At 49.6% G+C, this 16,968-nt stretch overlaps 1 protein-coding gene across 1 annotated transcript in view; it reads right to left on the reverse strand.

Moving 5' to 3' along the window:
• Positions 1 to 4,734: 4,734 nt before the first annotated feature.
• The window catches only part of Oprd1 (opioid receptor delta 1), a 38,158-nt gene continuing 25,924 nt past the window's right edge, over positions 4,735 to 16,968 (reverse strand). The window contains exons 2-3 of the mRNA XM_006975579.4: positions 10,102 to 10,451; positions 4,735 to 6,867 (exon numbers count right to left, since the gene is read on the reverse strand). Of these exons, the coding sequence (XP_006975641.1) occupies positions 6,320 to 6,867; positions 10,102 to 10,451 (898 nt within the window). The 3' untranslated portion in view covers positions 4,735 to 6,319. The remainder of the gene's footprint in view (positions 6,868 to 10,101; positions 10,452 to 16,968) is intronic.

A 16,968-nucleotide genomic window follows, 5' to 3' on the forward strand; every position in this document is an offset into this window, starting at 1 on the left:
AATTAATTGTAAGCTGCCTGATTTGGGTGCTAGGAACTGAACTCAGGTCGTCTGGAAGAGCAATACCTTCGCTTAACTGCTGAGCCATCTCTCCAGACCCTGTTCCGTAGATGGCTGGTGTGTATAAGCACTGAGGCCAGGACCTCGCAGGGAACGTCACTGTCTAGGTTTAGGGTCTCCGGAGCTGGCTTTGTATGGCTCTGCTGTTCTAAGTTCAGATTCTGTTGCTGGTACTGAGAGCTGGAGGCTGGCCTTGGGACCCAGCAGGTGCTGAGCGAGGGTACTTGCTGCTCCAGCAACTCTCCAGATGTCCAGTGCCCATCTCCAACTTGCCAGGCATTTTAAATTCCAAGCCAAGCAAACTTCCTTACAGCAGCCAGCTTTGCACCCACATTCATTACTAGAACCCTGTATTGGGGCCCAGTATGTGCCAGGAATTTCTGTAGATACTCAACCTGCAATATCTAAGTGCCCAGAAGGGTTTTGTTTTTTGTAGATTTTACTTATTTATATATGAGTGCTCTATCTGCATGTACGCCTGACTATAGCTCTGACTATAGATGGTTGGGAGCCACCATGTGGTTGCTGGGAATTGAACTCAGGTCCTCTGGAGGAGCAGCCAGTGTTCTTAACTGCTGAGCCATGGCTCCAGCCCCCAGAAGGGACATGACTTGCCTAATATCCAGCTGCTACACGTGGCCACGAATCCAGCCAACCCAAGAGGCTATTTAGACACCAGCCATCCTATTGAAGACTACCCATCATTCTCTCATCTTAGATCCAGGAGAAAACAGAAGTTTGGGAAGGGCAGATCCTTTGCTCGTTCATGGCCTATTTAACGTCAGGGCTGAGATTTGAAGCCAGGTTTGGGGCCTCTCAGGACACGTAGGAGACTAAACTTGAGGTCTCTGGTTTACTCTCCTCACCCTCCTGCCCTCTGCACCCCCACCCTCTCTATTATACTTGACATTACCCATCACTCCCTCTCCCTGGGAACGCCCTCCTCCTCCTGTTTCCATGACAGCACATTCTCCCCTTTTTCCTTCTGCTGCTCCAGTAGTTCCTCACTCTCCATGGGGGCTCCAGAGCCTAGCAGGAAAGGGGGTCCCCAGGCCAGCTTCCCGGTCTCCTCTCTCCACTCGGGAAGCTGCTGCACATCCCCTCTGGGTCCTGCTCTGACCTTGCACTCCAGGTCTGCTTTCTGATGACCTTCCGAGTGGCAGGCCCTATGGCTAGACAAGCATTACCTAATTAACCCTTACAGCCACTCTCCAAAGCAAGTCCACTCTACAGGCAGGGAAACTGAGGCCCTGATAGGGAAAGCCAACATCAGATCTAGCCTTCGTCGGGAGTTCTAGGACATCAAGCAGAGACTGGAAACTGTAGGGCATTTTTAAACCAAAGGCAAAATCTTTCCTCCCACCTCCTAGAGAGAAAGGAATGGAAATTTTGGGGAGGAAGAGACCTGCGATAGTCTAGAATTACACTGTCAATTTGGAGCTTTAAAAATGCACCGTGCATGGTACATTTTGAAAGGCAAAGATTTGGAGAACTTAAGGAACAAAAGTTCACAGAAAATTGCCCTTTTCTCCCATTTTGTGAAGTCTTCAAAAGCCTCATCCCAGAGTTCCGGCAGTGGCTGGGATGTCTCTCTCTACCTCACTGATGCCCACAGTTCACAGCAAACTTAGACCTGGGAATTTTCTCTACAATTCTTCTGGCCTGAGTTCTGCCACTCCAGACAAGGTCTGTGACCCAGGGGAAATTGGCTTAACCTCTCTGAGCCCAGTGTTCACATCTAAAAGGGGGATACTAGCCAGGTGCGTCACACACCTTTAATCCCAGCACTCAGGAAGCAGTGGCAGACCAATCTTTGTGAGTTTGAGGCCAGTCTGGTCTACACAGCAAGTTCCAGGACAGCCAGGGCTACTTGGTGAGACCTTGCCTCAAAAAACAAACAGCTGGGTGGTGGCGCACGCCTTTAATCCCAGCACTCGGGAGCCAGAGCCAGGCCGATTTCTGTGAGTTCGAGGCCAGCCTGGGGTGCCAAGTGAGTCCCAGGAAAGGTGCAAAGCTACACAGAGAAACCCTGTCTCGGAAAAAAAAAAAAAAAAATGGATAGTGCTACTTCTGCCCCCTTGGCTATCAAGAGGATGAGCTGAGATAAAACGTGCATAAAGTCCTTGTTACCAAGTCTGGTACACCCCAGTACTCAGTTAGGTTCTGTGCCTCCACTGCTCATAACTTTTGGGTTTGCCATGCACTCGAACACACCCATGCTTTTCCACACACTGTTCTGCCTTCTCAGCAGCCAACTCCTACGCATCCTTTAAAACCCCCTGACCCTTTGCCACCTCTTATAGACTGCTGCAAACATGTTTTTAGTTAAGAGGCACTTCCCCGGGACGCCCTCCCTGGGGCTGTCGCTGGACTTGTCACACCGGCTTACAATCACAGATGTATGATTTGCCTCCCAGCACTGGCTGGAGCTGCCTGAGAGAGGAGTCATGTCTGACTGACTTCTGAGTCTCAGTGCACAGTCTAATGGGAAGATTTCAATATGCTTGTGTTACCTTGACTACACATGGTCTGGCCCAGCCTCAGCCGATCCCAGGACAAATGTCTATTGGTATCAGAAAGGGGAAAAAAGCAGCCAGATCTTGTTGGATGTGGTAACATATGCCTATAATCTAAGCACTTGGGAGGTGCCATGGCAGGCCAATATGTGTACACACACACACACACACACACACACACACACACACACACACACACACACAAATAAATAATAAAAAGAAAAAATTTTAAATTGGCCTCAGTGGATAAAGGTCCTTGCCATCAAGCCTGATGACTTGAGTTCAAATCCCTAGCAACCCACATGGTAGAAGGTGGAACTTCTCCCAAATCGTCCTCTGACCTCCACGTGCGCACTATGGCAAGAACAATGACCCCCCCCCCCACACACACACACACAGACACAAACAATCAATCCATGTTTAAACAATTTGAAAAACACACCTGTAATACCAATACTCAGGAGGCTCTGACTGGGAGATCAGGAGTTCAAGGCCAGCTTGGGCTACATGAGACTATCTCAAAAAAATAAAAGTGAGTTTTCAGCCCCACAGGCGAGAGCAGTGAGGGGACTGAAGGGGCTCTAAGACAGACTTGCCCTGGGTGGGACACAGGCCATAGTCCTTGCAAGGAAGACACACAGACCTAACTCCTGTGTCGCCTGCTTCTGGAGTCTGCCCTGAATATCTGTCCCCTTCCTCTGCCACCTCCCAAGAAGCAGGAGGACTCTCCAGTAGTGTGTGTCCGGGAGGGTCTTCTGCATGGTGGCCACCTCACCACCACCACCACGCTCAAACAGAAATCTCTGGCCATGGTGTCCGTTTGGGTGGTGAAGGTCAGCTATGTGGCTAGGCTGTGGGGTCTGAGCAGGCCTGATGATAGCGGTGACCATCACACCACATCTCAGGTACAGAGACCCCAGGATCTGTGGCTCTAGGGACATCACACAGAGAAAAGGACTGTGCTTTGCCCATCCAGGGACCCTCCCCGCTAGCCTAGCTCCTGCCTCCCTGAAGGCGGGTTCAGTCCCTGCTGGGGTGGCAGCTTCCGGCTTTCGTTCCAAAGGAATGGCTGTCAAAAAGAAAAGAGGCATATTGTCTCTCTCTCTCTCTCCTTTCTTTTTTTGTTTGAGACAAAGGCGTCAATTTCTTTCCATCTGTCCCAAAAAAGGAAGAGAATTAAATTTGTTTTTACAAGGATGTCAGCAGGCTGCTTCAATACGGAGTCAGGGGCAGGTTGCTGAGGCAGTGGGGGGGAGGAGCAGGACAAGGCAAAGGACGACATCCAGGGCAGCTAGGATCCAGGACCGCCTGGGCGAGTGTCTATGTCCACCCACAGCAGCTTCAAGGGGGCAGCTAGAACAGACAAGGGACGTGGCGGGGAGGGGGGGGCACACACAAATGGAGAGGCAGCAAAGGACCATGCCGACATCACTGCCTTCTTCCCTCAGTGCCTCAGGACCCAGGTGGGTCCTACTTGGGCAGCTCCAGTCCCTGAGGGTCACTGACACCAGACATCTGATGGGCAGCCAGATGCTGGAGGAAGGGAAGGGATTTCTTCCAGGTTCTTATCAAGGGTCCAAGGATTTGGTAGTTCTGATAACCCACATTCACATTGGGGTTTAATCCACACATGGGATACTCAAACAAGGTGAGTCTCTGTGATCCAGTACTGATCCATAAACACTAGGGCTCTGGGAACCCCAAAAGCAACCACCCTCGGGCTTCATGACTTGACCTGTAAACAGACACCTCGGTCCCTGCCTTGCTGTCTTCTCTCTCCCCAAATCACACTGTTGTTTCATTTTGCTTGTTTTTGTTTTGTTTCTTGGTTTTTCAAGACAAGGTTTCTCTGTGTAGTTTTGGTGCCTGTCCTGGATCTCGCTCTGTAGACCAGGCTGGCCTTGAACTCACAGAGATACACCTGGCCTCCCAAGTGCTGGGATTAAAGGCATCGGCCACCCACCGCCTGACTTCATTTTGCTTTTTGAGAGGGGGTCTCACTATATATCCCTGGCTGTCCTGGAACTCACTCTGTAGATCAGGCTGGACTCAAACTCACAGAGATCCGCCTGCCTCTGCCTCGTAAGTGCTGGGATTAAAGGCGTGCGCCACTATGCCAAGCTTTTGTGGTTTTTTTTTTTAAATTTATTTATTTATTATGTATACAAAAGAGGGTGGCAGATCTCATTACAGATGGTTGTGAGCCATCATGTGGGTGCTGGGAATTGAACTCAGGACTTCTGGAAGAGCAGCCGGTGCTCTCAACCTCTGAGCCATCTCTCCAGCCCCCCAACTTTTGTATTTTTAAAAGACTTATTTTATGTGTCTGAGTATTTTGCCTGCATATGTGTGCATACACCATGTTCATGCCTGATGCCCAGAGAGGTCAGAAGAGGACATCAGATTGACTGGGACTGGAGTTACAGATGGTTGTGAGCCACCATGTGGGTGCTGGGAATCGAACCTGTGTCTTCTGCAAGGGCAACAAGTGCACATAACCACTGAGCCAACTCTACTTCCACTTCTTGGCACAAAGGCTCACTGGGTTTTGGAGTCCTGGAACCTTCTCAGAATCCTTCTGAGCCTTGAGGGTCCTATTAGAACTTAATTCTGGGCCAGGCAGTAGTGGTGTACACCTTTAATCCCAGGCAGAGGCAGTCGGATCTCTGAGAGTTCACGGCCAGCCTGGTCTACAAAGTGAGTTCCAGGACAGCCAGGGCTACACAGAGAAACCCTGTTTCGAAAAACCAAAGAAACCCAACTTGATTCTGGGGGCCTTGCTCCAGTATCCAGGGAGCCATGCTCCTGCCCCACTGACCTGTCTCCAGCCCCACAGGGACGCCTGGTTCTGGATGACATCCAATTCAGAGTCACCAACACGGTTTATTTTTTGTTTGGTTTTGCTGTGGTTTGGAGGGTTGTTTTGTTTCACTGGTCCCAGAGGCTCACATAAACACCCTGCCACTGAGCTACACCCCCAGCCCTCTTTACTTCTTATTTTTAGACACTAAGTTGCCCAGGCTTGTCTATAACTCCAGCCTCTGCCTCCAGTATGACTGGGATGACACAAGGCTACCCCATCAGGCCCGGCTTACAGTCTCTCTATAGAGAAGTTAAATTGGACCTAGCATCAGCAAGTTTAGCCAGTTAGTTAGAGCGGAGTGAGAGCCTGTACTCTTCTCCAAACTGAGGCCATCCCCTCCACTCCCCACCCCCCGCCGCCTCGCCCCGAGGAGGGGGAGTTATCTCCTGACCAAACCCTTAAGTACCCTTCCTGGCTACCTGGTCGGTCCTCTCACCTCCCCTAAGAAGAGGCTCCTCCCCATAACACAAAGGCTCAGAATCTCACAGCCATCATCAAGTCATCGACCCCATCACTGCCCCTCCTGGTTTCTAAAGCTGGAATCCTCAGATCTTAGACTGGAACTGGGTGTTCAAAAGGCCAGAGCCCGAGGCTGCCCCCAGGCTTGAAGCTTTGCCCCATGGGAGAGGCCTTTACTAATCAATGGATCCAATTTCGAGCCTCCAATGTTTCTCACTCTCTGGAGTCGCCAGCTCTGCCCCTACCCCTCCAACCCAGAGCCTTGGATCCCTCCTGCCCCGCCCCTACCGGAGGCCACCCCTCTGTGCAGGCCCCATTCCAGCTGCCCAGACGGTGGCCTCGGGCCTCCCAGGGGCCTCAGTGTGGCCTGGCACCAGGTCCCTTCACTTGGGTGGGGTGCTTAGGGGTAGGGCGGGGTAGGTCAGGCCGCAGCACCACCGCCAGGGCCGTCGGAGGGGGTGCAGGCAGTGACGCGCTCACGCGCGGTGGCCTGGCGGGCACGGCGGAGGCTGCCGGGTTCCTGACGGCCGCCACCGCAGGGCCCGCGACAAAGCTGGCGGAAGCAGCGCTTGAAGTTCTCGTCCAGGAAGGCGTAGAGCACGGGGTTGAGGCTGCTGTTGGCGTAGCCCAGCGCAATGCACAGGTGCAGCGCGGCCACCACAAGTGGATCGTGCCGATTGATGTCCACCAGCGTCCAGACGATGACGAAGATGTGGATGGGCGCCCAGCACACTACGAAGGCGCCCACCACCACCAGCACCATACGGGTGATGCGCCGCAGGCTGCGGTCCTTCTCCTTGGAGCCGGACAGAAGGCGCACACTGCGCAGGCGCAGCAGCATGAGGCCGTAGCACACCGTGATGATGAGGATCGGCACCACGAAGGCGAAGAGGAAGACGCAGATCTTGGTCACCGTGTCCCAGTACCAGCTGGGGCTGGGGAACTGGAGCATGCATACCACTGCTCCATCTGAGCCCGGGAAACAAGGAAAGACAGGGGTCAGAGGTCTGTGTGCCTAAGGAGCTCTGTCTGCTTATCCCCTCTAGGATGACTGACTGACACCTAGACTGTCCCTTTACTTGGTGAACTCCTTCATATGCTTAAAGACCCCAGAATTGGCCTTTCTGGGAGGTCCTCTTCTGTGTCTTCTCTCAGACTCTTGTAAGCCTCTATGTCCATGGATAGCATTAATAATTTATCATTGTGCTAACTCAGCAGACCCCCTACCCATTTCCAAAATTGCTCCTGTGGGTCATCAGTACTGAAGATTGAATTAGAGGGTGAGTTAGGGCTGGGGATGTAATTCAGTTGCTAGAAGACTTGCCTAGCAGGCACTAGGCCCTAGGTTCAAATCCCAGCACTGTATAAACTTGACCTGATGGTACATGCTTGTAACCCAAGCAACTCAGAAGATAGAGGTAAGGAAGAGCACAAGTTCAAGGTCATCCTTGACTACATTAGCTTCTAGACTAGCCTGAGCTATATGAAATTCTATGAAAAAAAAAAAGCCTGAGTTGGGGCCTGACTCCAGCCCAGATGTGTATGGCCTTGGGCAAATTACTTACTGACTTCGAGCTTCCTTATGGTGAGGCTAATAGTCAAATGCACATTTCTTTAGTTATGGTTAGATTGATTTGCTCTCTGGGTGTATGTGCCACACACATATATGTGGAGGTTAAAGGACAGCATGCAGATCTCAGCTAATGCCAGCAACAACCTTGCACCAGGTGAGGTGGCACAAACCACCACTCAGGAGCCTGAGGCAAGAGCGTCTCAAGGGCAAGGCTAGACAAAGTCACATAGTGAGACTATATCCAAAAGGGAAGTAAAACAACAGTGTCCTTCCCAACAGCCAGCCCTGCAGAGAGAGGAAGGGATGCTTCCTGGAGAACAGGCTTGGGCCACAGGAGTGTCTCAGAGGATGTTTCAGGCTTCTGATGCAGGTCGGAAGCTGCCCAGGGGATGCCCACAATCTCTGCCCAGGGGATGCCACACAGTAGACTGGCAGCCTGAGAGTTAGAAGAAAGGGGCTGGAGAGCTGGAGAGATGGCTCAGTGGTTAAAGAGCCCTGCCTGTTCTTCCAGACGACCTCGGTTCAATTCCCAGCACCCACATGACAGCTAACAACTGTAACTCCAAGATCTGACACCCTCACATAGACATACATGCAAATAAAATAAAATTTAAAAAAAAGAAAGAAAGATGTGGGCGGGAGATCCACAAAATGTCTGTGGTACTTCAGGCTGGCAGGACCCCTGGGGATGACTGAGGATCAGTGTGTGTATGGGAGAGGGAGGAGTCAGGAGGTCCATTTGGCTCAACTTCCAGCAGGGCTGACAGAGCAATGGGGCCCTGCTGCTCAGTCAAACCCAATTGCTCCAAGGCTGTATAATGGCACTGGGGGCTCTGCCCTTTCAAGGGTCGAGGTGTCTAAGAAGTTTCCCACAAACCCTCATCCCCTTCCCTACCCTGAGAATCAAGCCTCTACAGACTTCTACCCAGGGACCAAAAGGAAGGAGAGACCTGAGAGCAGGAGCCTTGGGACGAAGGTCAAGTTCCATCAAATGCCTGCCTGGGAGGCTGGAACTAAACCACCTGACTTGGTTCTGTTTTCTTTTTTCTTTCAATCAACGTCTGGATACATAATATAAAGTGGCCTTGGATTCAGAATTCTTCTGTCTCCTGTGTGCTGGGGTTATGGGCATGTATCACTCTACATTGTACCTCAGTTAGAGAGAGAGACAGAGAGAGAGAGAGAGAGAGAGACAGAGAGAGAGAGAGAGAGAGAGAGAGAGAGAGGAGGGAAGGAGGAAGAGAGAAAGAGAGAAAGGGAGAGAGAGAGGTGTCCTGTCTTGTCTATGAGGAGGTACCGCTCAGAGGTTGTTACTAATGTAGAGGCCCCCTTCCTTACATGAATGTAGGGCCATATGAGCAGCCAACACTAGGAAAGGATGGATGCTAACATTGAAAAGTGGTTATGATTTCTCCTGACTTCCTTCTGTATTTATGTGCTGGCCAGACACCAACAGTGGAAGATTTGGGCACCTTCCCTGGGAGCCTGGGTTACCCGCAAACTATCCTCTTCCTCCTAGTGGGTTGTAGTGGACTGAGAAATAAACTTCCATGTCAAGCCCCTGAACTTTGGGGGTGTTTGTTACAGCAGCTATAGAGACTAATAAAGATGCCCCAGGAGATGCACCTGTCTGCCACTCCCTGCAGGCCATTCAGGTCCTTCTCTAGGTCTCTCTTTGATCATTTAGCCAATGTTTTTTTTTCCCCCTCCTTATTTTTCTTTCTTTGTTTTTGAGTCAGGGTTTTATGTAGCCCAGCGTGGCCTAAAACTCATTATAGAGCTAAAGCTAGCCCTGAATGTCTGATCTTCTTGCAAGTCTTATAGGTATACAGCAGCCTGATTTATGAAGTGCTGGGGATTGGTCCCAGGGCTCTGTGCATGCTGGGTAAGCACTCTACCAACTGAGCTCCATCCTCCCACTAAGCCCTTCTCTCCAGATTCTTACTACACAGCCCAGGCTGGTCTTCCTGCTTCAAGCTCCTGAGAGTCGGGATTATAGCCCTGTATATATTATATACCCGACTTCCCATGGTTTTCTTTTTCTTTTTATTATCTTAATTATATGTATGGGGGAGGGGATGGGTACATGAATGCAAGTGCCCACAGAGGTCAGAGGTGTGTGAGATTCCTCCTGGAGCTGGGGTTACAGGCAGCTGTAAGCCATCTGATGTGGGTGCTGGGAATTGAACTCAGGTCCTCACAAAAAAAAGTATGTACTCTTAACCATTGAGCCATCTCTCCAGTGGTTTTCAAAGAGGGATAACAGGGAGTTTCGGATGGGTCTGCAGATCCTGTGGCCTCTGCTGCTCACTGGTCAGTGGCCATCACACTTTGGCATTTATCCATCTCCCTGGAATCTACGGTCCTGGCCAGCAACCTAACCAACCACTGGATGCCTGCCTGGGAGGCTGGAACTAAACCACCTGATTTGATTCTGTTTTCATTCATCCACCCACACTCCCCATTGGCTGACTCTCCACCCCATGGGACAATCCTCTCCGTTCATCGCTCTGTAACCCATGCCACCACCGGAAATCACTCCCACTTGCCCAAATAAATGCCTTGGAAATTCACAGAGGCCAACAGGCAGTCAGGCCGAGACCCATGCTGCAGCTTCCTCTCTCACTCACCCCGGGGTCGGGTCACTGCCATGACCATGATGGGGACCCCAACACCTGACGCCAGGACCCAGATGCATATGTTGATCAGCTTGGCCTTGGCAGGCGTCCGGAAGTCCAAGGCCTTGACAGGGTGGCAGACGGCAATGTAGCGGTCCACACTCATCATAGTGAGCGTGAAGATGCTGGTGAACATGTTGTAGTAGTCAATGGACAGCACAGCCTTGCACAGCAGCTCTCCAAACGGCCATGTTTCCATCAGGTACTTGGCACTCTGGAAGGGCAGCGTGCTGGTGGCCAGCGCATCAGCCAAGGCCAGGTTGAAGATGTAGATGTTGGTGGCAGTCTTCAACTTAGTATACCTTAGAAGGAAGAGCACGGGTCACTATCCACTTCATGGACTTCAGTTTCCATTAGACTGGGGGAGTAAAGGGCAGGGCCCGTGTGGTGTCAATGCCTATCATCCGAGCACTCAGGAGGCTAACCCACAAAGACTGAGAGTTCAGGACCAGCCTGGGCTACGTGATTTCTCAAAAAAAAAAAAAAAAGTAAAAAGGTTGGGAGCCAAGGTGAGATTGGAGCCCAGCTGACCATCACCCCTTCTCCCGGAAGCAGATGGGTAAGGATCTCTCTGGAACCTATGATCCAATCACTGAGGAGGCTGAAGCAGAAAAATTATGAGTTCAAGGCCAGCTTGAGCAGCATAATGACAACTTGGATCCAAAAAAAAGAAGGGGGAAGGGGTCAGGGGTCGGGGAACGTAATTTTTACAGTTGTGAAAATTTAGTGAAGTGATATAGCATGTAGCCCTGAGCCCAGGGATTATGCACTCAGGACAAAGATTGTAGCTCAGCTACCAGAGTGCTTGCCCAGCAGAGGTCAGAGAACAACTTATGGCAGAATCCATCCTCACCGCCCTGGGATGTTATTCTTCATCCATACAGAATGAAGTTGGGAGTTAGGCCATTTACCTGGTCTTTGGGGAATATGACTGGTCAGCTCTGAGTGAGGGATTCTGCTGGGACCTTACACCCCTTGAAGTGTCCTCTGTGGAAGACCAGCGCTTCTGGCCCTTTCTGGTTCCATCCAGGCTTCCTAGCCCCCACCCAAGTAGATCCATCCCTCTATGAAGGCTGTGGTTCATTCCCTTTCCTATCCCCATGCTGTGAGGAAGGTGAGTCACATTCATTGTCACACGTCTAAGCCCAGACATCAGGCCAGATGTGCAACCAAACTGCCCCTAACACTGCCAGCATACTCCACGCTCTGCGCTGCATTTAACCATTGACAACCCAGCTGGCCCTTGCATGCTCAGTACATACAGACATGATGCCTTATGTACAGGGCCTGAGCTGGGCACAGGATGGTATGGAGGAGACTGTCCCAGAGCATCATCGTCACCATAAAAGCACAACCACACTGGGGCAAGGTAAGAATCGCTCTTACACCTTGGACTGGTAAGAAAGGGAAGGGCGGCTGATATGAGCAAGTCCTCGTGTGTCAGGTTGTAGCTGGAAGGGCCCTGAAAGTGGAGAAAGTGATTTTCTAAAGGCAGAGCCCACCTGCAGGCGGGGAGGGGCAAGTGAATACCCATAATCATAATCCTAGCACTCAGGAAGCTGAGGCAGGAGGATTACAAGTTTGAGGCTAGCCTGGGCTTCATAGCAAGACCCTGTCTTGGAAATACAAACAAAATCTTTGGGTGTGGTGGTACACACCTGTAGTTCCAGCATTTGGATAATGTGGCAGTAGGAAGATTACGAGTTCAAGGTTAGCCTTGGCTACACAGAGGGCTCAAGGCCAGCCTAGGCTATAGGAGACTCTCTCCCAACAAAACAAAATAAAAAACAGCACTGAGCACCCTCACACTGGGTAACAGACACTAAAAGAAAAGAGCAAGACACTGTTGGGAGAGCAGGAGGGCGGTGTGTGTGTGTGTGTGTGTGTGTGTGTGTGTGTGTGTGTGTGTGTGTGTGTCTTCGGCTCTCTCCGCGGCACTGTGCTGCGGCTATGGGATCTCAGGTGAGTCCTGCTCTTTCTTTGCCCTTCCATTACCCTGTTTCTCCCACAATAGGCTTCAGGCTGTGACTGAAGTGATTCTTATGCTTGCATTCAGAATAACTGCTTGGAGTAGAGGTGTGCTTATTAAGAATGGAAATTTAAAGGCCCAATTCCAGAGACTCAGGTTTAGCAGACCTGAGCTGCAGGTATAGCTTACTGGTCCAGTGGGGGCCTGGTTGTATCCTCGGCGGCAGTAGTGCCACCCACCAGTACCACCGGTACCACCACCACCACCACCACAACAACAACAACAACAATAACAAATCCAGTGGATCAGAGGTGGGATTTAGAGTCTAGATTCCTCATGAAATTGTGAAGGGAGTCCTTGGTCTCTGCATCTTTTTCCTTTTTTGGGGGGCTGGGGGTAGGGCAGAAAGATGTGAGATAAGGACTCAAGTAGCCCCCATTGGCTTCAAGCTCAATAAATAGCCAAGGATAACCTTGAACTCTTTTTGTTTGTTTGTTGAACCCTGTCTGTCCCGGAATTCACTCTGTAGACCAGGCTGGCCTCGAACTCACAGATCTGCCTGCCTCTGCCTCCCACGTGCTGGGATTAAAGGTGGGAATGAGCCCACCAGGCCCAGCTTGGTACTTGCTTGGTATTTGTGAAGGACTGACCAAACTTTCAGCTGTTGAAACTTTTCTGGGATGTATCAGAGGGTTTTTTTAGTTTAAAAAAAAAAAAAAAAGACTCCCTCATTGTCCTCCAAGACCAGCAGCGCCTGTCCCAAAATAACTACTATTTGCTCTGGGTCTGGAGCAGCAAAACTTTTTGCTAGGAGCCAGCAGAATTGGGAGGCTTAGGAAGTGTGTCTTCATCGGGGTGCGAATCACAGCTGTGTGGGAGGCGGTCTCGAGCCCACAGCTGACTTGTCTAATTTCTCCACTCTTGCACAGAACAATTCGAGGCTGTTCTTTGCCTGCTATTTTGATTTGTGATGGATCCTTCCATCCTAAGAGGGGGCTGGGCTGCTGGTGAGTGGGAGCTGAGGCAGCTGGGGCTGGTCTGTGTTGGGCTGAAGGGCCCCCCTCTCTCTTGTCGTCCAAAGCCCCACCCTTCACCGATGGCCTCCTTAGGCCCCTGCTCCAGCTGCAAAACAAATCATACCCCATTTCTGCTCTCAACTCCCAGGACCTCCCCGAAGCACCCTCTCTGTGCCGTCAGTTGGCTCCAGCCACCTCTGGGGTCCAGGCTCTCCAAACCTCCTCTTTGACTAATGTCCTCCAGACTAGCCTGTCTGCTAGTCCTCAAACTTGAAAATCCCAGCCCTCCTCGGGACTTCTGGACCTATTGCCACCCTCAACCCCCAAATTTGCATCGCTTGCCACTTAACTCATGTCTCCATTCAGACATCGCCTCTTCCGAGAAGCCCACTCTGATCCCCTTCTCTTGGGCTGCTTCTGTCTCTCTATAGCACACATCACTGCCTCGTGTCCTCACTGACGGAATTCTCTTCACTCCCAGGACTCTGGCTCCTCTACACTCCCTGAGTTAGAGGACTTGGACCATTTTGTTCCCTGAAAGCAGCAGGCTCCCTCAGACATGTATCATGTCTTACTCCAGGGCACAGGAGCTCTCTCGTGGACTCAGGTCGCAGCCTCTCTTGAAGTTCATCATCCACAGGACTCAGGCTGTCCCCTCTGAAAGGCAGATCTGCGTGGTGCACTGTGTGAACTTCCACAGTTCTCCACCACCATCCCCAAGACTGGCATGCCTTCCTATGTCTGGTCACGCCTATACTACTCAGCTGGGCTGTCTAGCAAGCTGTTTTTCCTGAGACACACCTCTGTATTGGTCTGGTGGGCAAATTTCCAAACTACAACTATCAAAAAAGTAGAAAATTGTATTCCTGCCAATGTAACACAAAGTGTAGAGTGCCACAGAGAACCAACATCGTCCTCTGTTGACTCCCTCTCCTCAGTCCTGCTCCCCACAAGCAACCATGGTGAATGCTTCATCTGTTCTCCTGACTATTAGGTCTCAAATTCTGAGTTCCCATCCCCAGAACCCACATATCAGAAGGGGGAAACTGACTCCCACAAGTTGCCCTCTGACTTTCTCAGACACACCATGGCACATATGTCCCACACCCATATACAAATAAATAAACGTAGTAAAAAATGGTTTCTTTAATATCTGGGGCTGGAGAGATGGCTCAGCAGTGCAGAGAACTGACTGCCCTTCCAGAGGTTCAGTTCCCAGCACCCACATGGGGGTTGATAACTGTCTGTAACTCCAGTTCCAAGGGGATCTGACACCCTCTTCTGCCATCCATGGGTACTACATACACATGGTGCAAAGACATACATGCAGGCAAAACACCCAAACACATAAAATATAAAATAAAAATGCAAAAGAATATTCTTAGATGGCTTTCTCTCCATTTGTCAGTTTCAGACAATACTTCTTGGAGTTTACATTCGGTTAAGCAAGATAATGACAATCCTAGAATCTCAGTGGCTCACGCTCACGGCATCTGTCCAGCTTTTCACAGACCTCACATTCTATGAAACAGTCCTGGACTGCTTCACTTTATAAACCCTGTCATTTTAACCCAAGTCCTACTTGATCAGTACAGAAAGACAAGATGGCCAGGCGGTGGTGGCGCACGCCTTTAATCCCAGCACTCAGGAGGCAGAGCCAGGCAGATCTCTGTGAGTTCGAGGCCAGCCTGGTCTAGAGAGTGAGTTCCAGGACAGGCACAAAGCTACGCAGAGAAACCCTGTCTTGAAAAACCAAAAAAAAAAAAAAAAAAAAAAAAAAATACAAGACAAGACAGTTTCCAGGTCATAAAAGCATATGCAGGTGGTAACACCCCACTCCTCCTGAAGCCAGAAGGAGTCATGGCCCTGCCACCTGCAGAGGGCTGTCTTCTCTGTGCCCAGAGAACCAAATAAGCATTTTAGAAAAACATTCAGGGTTTGCTTTTAAAAAACATATATATATATTTACCATATATTTTAATATTTTATAGAGAGAGTCTCACTGTGTTGCCCAGGCTGGTCTCAATGTGTAGGCTCAGATGACCTTGTTCAGCTGCTGAGCTATAGGTATGTATACACATGCATGCTACTTCTCCCACATGGAGGACATCACACTTAGCAGCAAACGCCCTACCTGCTGAGCCATCTCAGCAGCCCAGGATTGACTTTTTTTTTTTTTTTTACAGTTATCTGTCTACTTCTGAAACAAAGAGTAAATCATATGGACATTTACATCCTTGTATAGATTGTTGCTGTGGAATGTCGTTCTGTACACTGTGAATATGTGTTGCTCTGATTGGTTGATAAATAAAATGCTGATTGGCCAGTAGCCAGGCAGGAAGTACAGGCGGGATAAGCAGATGAGAATTCTGAGAAGAGAAAGGCTGAGTCAGGAGTCACCAGCCAGACACAGAGGAAGCAAGATGACAAGGCAGAACTGAGAAAAGGTACCAAGCCACGTGGATAAACATTGATAAGAATTATGGGTTAATTTAAGTGTAAGAGCCAGTCAATAATAAGTCTGAGCTAATGGCTGAGCAGTTACAATTAATATAAGCCTCTGTGTGTTTACTTGGGGGAAGTGAAGGGGAGAGATTTGTCCCAACAGCTGGCTGGGACACAGGAAAACTTCCAACTACATTTGGCATACCAACACAGGGATCTCAAATTTCCATAAGGCCTAAAAGAGTTTTAAAAAAGGGCTTCGAAACACACAATAATGGAGCCAAAAAACAGCTTTCTACTTCATGTCTCATACAAGTCGAGATATGGAGACACCTAGGTACAGAGACACCATAGCCTGCGGACTTGAGCTACAGTATGGTGGGTTCACATCATATGGGCTTGAGTGCAGCATGGCGGATTCCTGCCACTGTACACAGTGGTCTGCAAGCCACACAGCATGGTGCATGGTGGATATAGCTTTTGCTAGTACAGAAAAAAAAAAAGGAAAGAAGAAAAGGTTTCTGGGCTACACGCTGCTGGATGGAGGCATAGACCCACTGCTTCACAGAGTCAGCGATGAGCATGGCTCCCCTAGAGCTGCAGTAAACATAGTTCCACCATGTTGGAAAGCTGAGGTGGAAAGAGCCAGCAGCCAAAGCTGCCATGTCAGTCCTAGCCATGCTGCAGTTTAAAGCAGTTGATTCACAGTGAGACAGATTCAGATGGGATAAATCCCAAACAGTTTACAATGTGTGTAAAAACGTATGTAGGCTTAAAAGAGAAAGGAAAAGGAATATAGACAGTTGTATAAAGAAACAGATAGTTTTAAAAATTAAAGTCTTCAAAGAGACAGTAAAAGTAGTAAAATAAGTCATGTAAAGATGGAAATCACACAGAGAGTCAGGATTATATTGTCTTTGGGATTTTTATCTGCAGAAAGACATTTAATTACAAAGGCTGCTCAGTTAAACCAATATGTATATTTTAAAGGTATCTTGACTACAAAATTTGGATCTAAGGACATGTTGCTTTGGAAAGGAGGCTCTGCTTCTGTTTCCACAGGAAGCAAAGGGGTATGGATTTGTTCCAGGTTAAGATGGATCAGATTTGATCAAGTCAGACCTCCTGAACCTCAACATATGGTATCTATCAACGAAGGTTATAGCCAGTCTTCCCAGGACTTGACCATTATCTCAAATTTTCTCAGGATCCTCCATAAGACTACCAGCACCCCCTATCAGCAGGAAGTAGCCTAGACTACTACACCCACATTCCCCAAAAAAATGAATTATGGATGCTTGTCTTTGTTTAGATTGTTGGTTACAAATTGTTATTGGTCATAGTCAATCTCTTCCTAAAAGAAAAAAGGGGGATATGATATAGAAGTAG

The sequence above is a fragment of the Peromyscus maniculatus genome, chromosome 2 (assembly GCF_049852395.1).
Source record: "Peromyscus maniculatus bairdii isolate BWxNUB_F1_BW_parent chromosome 2, HU_Pman_BW_mat_3.1, whole genome shotgun sequence".
Taxonomy (NCBI): domain Eukaryota; kingdom Metazoa; phylum Chordata; class Mammalia; order Rodentia; family Cricetidae; genus Peromyscus; species Peromyscus maniculatus.